Source organism: Brassica napus, chromosome C2 (assembly GCF_020379485.1).
Source record: "Brassica napus cultivar Da-Ae chromosome C2, Da-Ae, whole genome shotgun sequence".
In the NCBI taxonomy this organism is placed as follows: Eukaryota; Viridiplantae; Streptophyta; class Magnoliopsida; order Brassicales; family Brassicaceae; genus Brassica; species Brassica napus.
The window spans coordinates 43,372,330-43,378,414 of NC_063445.1; the positions used below are offsets into that span (position 1 = coordinate 43,372,330).

At 37.4% G+C, this 6,085-nt stretch overlaps 1 protein-coding gene across 7 annotated transcripts; it reads right to left on the reverse strand.

Moving 5' to 3' along the window:
- Positions 1 to 2,075: 2,075 nt before the first annotated feature.
- LOC106381700 (cyclin-T1-5) lies at positions 2,076 to 5,658 on the reverse strand. Of its 7 annotated transcripts, none has more exons than XM_013821625.3 (7): positions 5,407 to 5,658; positions 4,579 to 4,807; positions 4,133 to 4,214; positions 3,813 to 3,947; positions 3,517 to 3,692; positions 3,272 to 3,423; positions 2,076 to 3,170 (listed from the first exon to the last, which is right to left on the reverse strand). In XM_013821625.3, the coding sequence occupies exons 2-7, from the start codon at positions 4,803 to 4,805 to the stop codon at positions 2,269 to 2,271; spliced, it is 1,674 nt and encodes a 557-aa protein (XP_013677079.3). In that variant the 5' UTR covers positions 4,806 to 4,807; positions 5,407 to 5,658; the 3' UTR covers positions 2,076 to 2,268. The 7 variants fall into 7 exon arrangements, with proteins under 7 accessions (XP_013677079.3, XP_013677080.3, XP_013677076.3 ...); XM_013821626.3 differs by having other exon boundaries at positions 4,579 to 4,816; positions 5,402 to 5,650; XM_013821622.3 differs by having other exon boundaries at positions 4,579 to 4,844; positions 5,407 to 5,613.
- Positions 5,659 to 6,085: the final 427 nt, after the last annotated feature.

Sequence of the window (6,085 nt, forward strand, 5' to 3'; positions counted from 1 at the left end):
GGTCAAATGCAAAACTAGCCCGTTTCTCGTAGACGACGTATATATAAGTCGTCTGAAGTGTTTTTTTTTAACAAACAAAGCTGGACGACTTAATTTAAGTCGTCCGTTTGACCAGAAGACTCATCAGTAAGTCTTCTACATACAGATGACTTACTAGTAAGTCTTCTACGCGAACAGATCTTGAAAAAAAATTCAAATTCGTACCTTAAACTAGGTGAGATGACTTCGTTTGCACACAGGGTCTTCTCCAACCACCCAGAACCTCAAACGAAAGCAACCGTAAGTCAAAACGAAAGAAATATGGCTCTGCAACCATAGCCCATATTTTGAATCAAAAGCTTGAGTTTTTTGGATGAATATAGAGAGAAAGTGAAAGAAATGTTGTTTTTAGTTCATAACAATTGAAACAGAGAGAGTGTAAAGAGATTTACGTGCATTAAAGGGCATTAAAAGCTCCAAACAGTTCGTACAAGGTTGTTGCCACTATTCATTGCAGTGGCAGTATTGTAAATACTTGAAGAAGATGAGGTTGAGACAGTAAAGAAGCCATTTTCGAAAAAAAAAAAAAAATGTTAATGGCATTTTCGTAGATAAAGTGCAGGTGTGGGGTTAAAATCTCAAAAAAAAAGGAGTCAAAAGAAAAGGTTAGTTTTCTGTTTGACTCCAAGTTTTGATAAGCAATACATTACACTTGACTAAACCATGCAGACTCTAGTAAATACTCTAAATATAAATGGTATGTTGATGTGAAAGCAAAGTTGAGAAATTATATACATAGAGAACCGTCAAAATACCTTTGAGATTAAGAACATTTATGAATTTGATTGTTTGAACGCCTATTTTCTGGGATTTAAGAGGATGCACTAAATCTGAAGAATAATTTGAGATATCAAACACCCGAAACAAACAACCAAAAAAATTGAATGCAGCGAGATGGACAAATTTACCAAGAAACTGAAACAATTAACACATACATGTAGCTAACATATACAGATATCTGTTAATTTTGTTTTAGAATTTAATCATTGTTCCTATAGCAGCACCATTGTCATCTTCAACACTTCACGTTTCTCTTGTCCCTGCAACCATAAACCTGTTTATTTACAGGAAATCTGAAACATTGAATTTACAGGGGAATAATGTTATTCCAAAAGTGTTTTCAATATATATCTTTGTAGTAAAAATATCCTTTAACAGTCTGATCCTTTAGGTGGTGAATTAATAGAACCTCTTTATTTTTATAAAAAAGCCTTCCTGTGATTTTACCACGTCGTCTGCTTTTTATCTTCTTCCTCCTCGCTTTCTGGCGGGTCTTACCATGAATCTCCGGCCTGTTCTGATGGAGCAATAAGATAGCGTCACTGCTATATATGAGTTGTTGAGATCCCTTTACTCCGAAATTGAACCGTGCTCTAGTTCAAAACATTCATTAGGTTTTGAAATAGAAGAATGAGCAAATCTCTATTATGACTGATTTGGAGTTTTTTTTCTGTTTACGTATTGAATCTGGAAGATATAGGAGCAATTAAAATTGAAAAGAATAAGATCGTGAATCATGACTGTTTCAAGAAACGTTGATAGATACGGTTAATTTTTTTCTTAAGCGTTTTTTCTCCTAGTTTGATTATTTTTTTTAAATTATAAACATATCTTATGTGGCACAATTCGATTGGTTAGGTAACTTATGCTTTAATACATAAGCGATAAGAGAATAGTTGCATACTTCAGTACCGCACAAAGGTGTATCTCCTTCACATCAAATACTAACTCTTAGTAAACATTGTAATAATTCGGGGAGGGGAAATAAAAAAAATCGTAGTAAAAAAATATTTTGGAGAAGCTATCAAAAATAAATTCACTTGAGTAACGTATGAGTACAAATAAGCTATCAAAGTGATTGTGGACTTGACCACAATCTTCCGTATGATAAGTTTCTCAGGCAATGACCCCAAAACTTTTCCCCAATGAGCTATATTTAAACCAAATGGAAGTATGAACTTGTGAAGGAAAACCTAATGAGCTTCTCAACATCTGAAAAAGGATGTTGAGTCATAATAGTGTTCAAGCCGTTGGGATTGTGCAAAACAGCACGAATAGATTATATAATCAAACATAACATACACCGAGCATGGTTCCAACGACTGAACCGACCCCATGTAGAATGTCATGTTCACATGGTTAGGCATCATCAAAGTGCCAAAGGTCCTTAGAAAGAGAACAAGATGAAGCAGTTTTAATAATCATTACCTCTCATGAATGGTTTCTCTCTTACGAGTGTCTTCTGTGCTCTCTGTCACCATGATGACTACTACTACTTCCTCTGCTCGTCTTGTGGCCTTGTTCACCGTTCTCGCTACTGAGGCGTCTCTTTCCTTCAGACTGATTTTCAGGAGGGCTCCCCATTTTTCTCTTTCTGCTATGCATCATCTGAGACACATCGTTTACCATTTCACCTTCTTCTGCATTTTTTACTGCCCCATGTTCTGTGCCCATGAGATCAGAGTTCTCGGCCTTTGGTACATTCTTTTGCTTGGCGTTTTCATCCTCAACAGCTAGTTCCACATCTTCCAGCTCTCTTTCAATGAAATCATCCTCATCTATCAAATCCTTTTTCATTGTTCTTTCACCTAGCAACTTCTTAGCCTTCTCTCGCTTAGCCTTCACCTTATCCCGGAGCATTTTCAAGTCTTTTGGCGATTGGCCGATTGGGGCAACAACAACTGTTTCAACATTTCTAGATTTATGAACAGCGCCATAATCTGGAAGTTCTCCACTCTCTCTTTCTGAATTGTCCTTCCCAGCTCCCTCAACTAAAGGTCTAAAGTTATGGGGGACTTCTCTCACATTGTCCTTATTAACTTGCTGATTTTCATGATGTGGGCTCTCCTCTTTGTGATCGACACTGACAGTAGCTGCCTCAACATCCCCATTGCCATTGTTCTGATCCAAACCGCCTTTTGATGAACCCCCATGATTATCAGAGTTTGAAGGTTCATGGCTTGAACGTGCTGATGCTTGCCTAGAACCAACATGATGCTCATCTGTTGACGTTGCATTTCTGGAGCCTGGACGATGAGCTGACCCTCCACCCACACTACTTTCTACTTCGCTTCCTTGAGATGCAGGTACACGGTTTTGCTCATAAAGCTCAAGCATTTGGTTGCTAACATCTGAAACACACAAAAGGCGATCACTCTTAAAATCATATGCAAACAGGGAAAGAACGCGAGTCAAAGAAAAGGAAACAAGAGTCGTCAAATGATGTACAGACCCTCCAATTGTCGGGGTGTAACATCAAACTCTTGCCACCAAACCTTCTCTCCATCCGATGGTAACTTCACTTTAAGGAACTTGGCCGCAAGAAAAATAGCACCAGCCGCGATGTGATGAGGCTGGAATTGCAGGCAGAGTGATGTCCGCAGACTGCAAGCCACTTTCCATTGTATGAAGACGAAAATACAATAATGCACATAGATTTATTGGTAGCTTTAGAAGGAAACAGGACTTCAAACGTACCCATCGTTAACAAAATTCCAGGCAACTTGGGCAAGAGCATTCTGGGCAACCTTAAACTTCTTTATTGCTTCTACGAGGGGTTTATAAGGATGGAGAACATTGAGGTCAAAGCCTAGTGTAGAAAGTACTATCTTTTCTCCGTTTAGTATAAGCTCTTTTTGTTGCTCATATACTTCCTGCAAAAGTGATATACATCAATATATGTGCTTATAGTACAACCTCAACGGCAAATAAAACATAATTTATTGGCAAAAGTACCAGATACTTTCAGCTTGATTCGTAAGCAAGATGAATACCTTTTGCTTGATTTTCTGGGCAGCACCAGGATCCTTCTTGTTGATTATCTCATAGGATACAGAAATAACGTTATTCAAGGGCCGTGGAGTTTCCTCAACTTTTCCAGCAAGGAACATACATACAGTTGCAATCGTCTGTGGAAACAACATGAAGAAAGGGCCGCTCAGTAAGGATCTAGGTATAAGGATAGACCATAACACTACAATATCTCAAATTCTACACTAGCCAGACTACAACATGGTGATTCCAACAAGAACACAGAGTAAAGTCTATGATTTTTAAGCATTCAACTTGTTAAGGTGGAAAACAATAAACTTACCCTTCTGTCATTCTTTGCATGTGATTGGCGAAAGAAGAAGCGATGACAGAAGATAATCGCGGTAGCTATTGTAACCTGGGGACTGATTTGGAAAACTATATCAGCCACTTTCAGTGAGAACAAAAAAAAAAAAAAAATGAAAGCTGTGCACATAGCAGAAACCATGACTAGAAGAAGTAAAATTCAGACAGTACGGCAACAATCTCTTCGGTCTTCACCAATAATAACTACGTGTTCCTTGTATTCATGGTAATAAAAGAAACAGTGACATTAAGTAAAACACTACTTTTACAAACGTATGCCTAAGACCATCAGCAGCACATCAGACTTCAATTATACTAAACCATTATGAATACAATCCGGATACTATGTTGAAGTAAAGATATAAGAGGCAAGCTTGAAGCAACTGAAAAGAGAAGGGAATCTAAGTATGAGGAGGAACTTACACTTTCAATCTCATGCCCAAGTCCTGGAGAAATGTACAGTAGGATTTGCGGAGGTAAGTTTCCTTCTTCAAGTCAATACCATCCAGCCTCGAGGGTGAATTTTCTTCAATTTCCTTTCTTCCAAAGTACCAGCGGGAAAGCTCGTCTTGCTTTTCATGAGAATTCCTCGAGTGAGATGAAACTCCACTCTCACCGTACGAACATTCCCCAGCTAGTACTCCAGCCATTACTGTATCTTCTAAAAAAATAATCAAAAATATCCCAACCTAGCAACACAGAATGACCTAGCTATTAACAACTTCAGATTTGACTAACACACGTGTCAACCACAAATCGGACAACTTGATTTCGCAAATCTTATAGCCAATTAGATACATTCGAGTACAAGTCGGAAACTTTTTCTCAAACATGCAACTGGGGCAGGAAAAAACTTTATCTATGAATCATCTTAGAAACATGAACTATGCAGAACAACAAAACATTTGCGCATTGCAAATAAACGGAAACGAACTTATCGAACTGAGCCACCACGAATCGGATACCCTTAGATTTCGGGCAAATTTCATCGCCAAATTAGATATATTCTGAGTACAAAGTTCGAAACTTTTTTCCTCAAAACACGAAGCCATGCCGAGAGAATTAGCTACCGAAAGATCAGATCCAAAGTGTTTGTAGAGAAATCAATTGAAAAGTTCAAAATTTCGTTGAAAATTCAGTAGACGGTGGGAAGAAGAAATACAGATCGATTGAAGAAGCAAAATCAGAAGATAATTCAATACCAGAGTAATCGAACGAAGGAAGGAATGAAGGAAAGAGATGATACCTTACCTGCGATGATATCACTTCGGAGAAGAAGAATACGGCGTGACTCGGACAAACCCTAACTTTTAGAACTCGCGAGAAGCGAAACAAGATGGAGAGGTGATTTAAAGACCAAACAGCTGCAACAACAGACTCTTGCCTTTTTTCCGTTTAAGCAAAATAAATAATAATCGTTTTTGTCGCAGTTACTTAGCTAATCGTATTTTGTAGGACTCCAGAGAACAACGAGTCCAAATTCCAAACCCTAAACGATCCCAAAAAAAATACTTAAACCGGGCTGAATCCAATATAAACACTTAAATAGGTTCTGTTTTGTGTTATTTTCGACTTCTGAATTTTATTTGAACCAAATCTGAAATCGAACGAGAATATAAAAAAAAAATACTTAAAATTTTTGAAAATCCAAAAATATTAATGTCAATACAAACTCAAACTCAATCCCGACTAGTTAACTAAAATATTTTAAAAATCTCAATAACTATTTATATAGAAATTTGAAGTTTGATTATGAACAAAGTGTTCTTATGAAATCTTTACCATACTAATTTATTTTATAAACACTATTTCCTACATGTTTTTTTTTTGGTCATCGAACATACTCATAATGACTCTGTGAACCAAACTGGTAACTCTGCATCCATGTGAACGACGAAAGACGATTGTTTTCTGGCACTCCGTGCTAGAC

What these genes read in the sequence shown, in the direction of transcription:
- LOC106381700 (XM_013821625.3), bottom strand. Translation starts at nt 4,805, where the DNA reads ATGGCTGGAGTACTAGCTGGGGAATGTTCGTACGGTGAGAGTGGAGTT. An exon ending in TTGGGCATGAGATTGAAAGT is followed by an intron (nt 4,215 to 4,578) that starts GTAAGTTCCTCC and finishes TTTCCAAATCAG; the next exon opens with TCCCCAGGTTACAATAGCTA. An exon ending in TGGAATTTTGTTAACGATGG is followed by an intron (nt 3,424 to 3,516) that starts GTACGTTTGAAG and finishes AGTGGCTTGCAG; the next exon opens with TCTGCGGACATCACTCTGCC.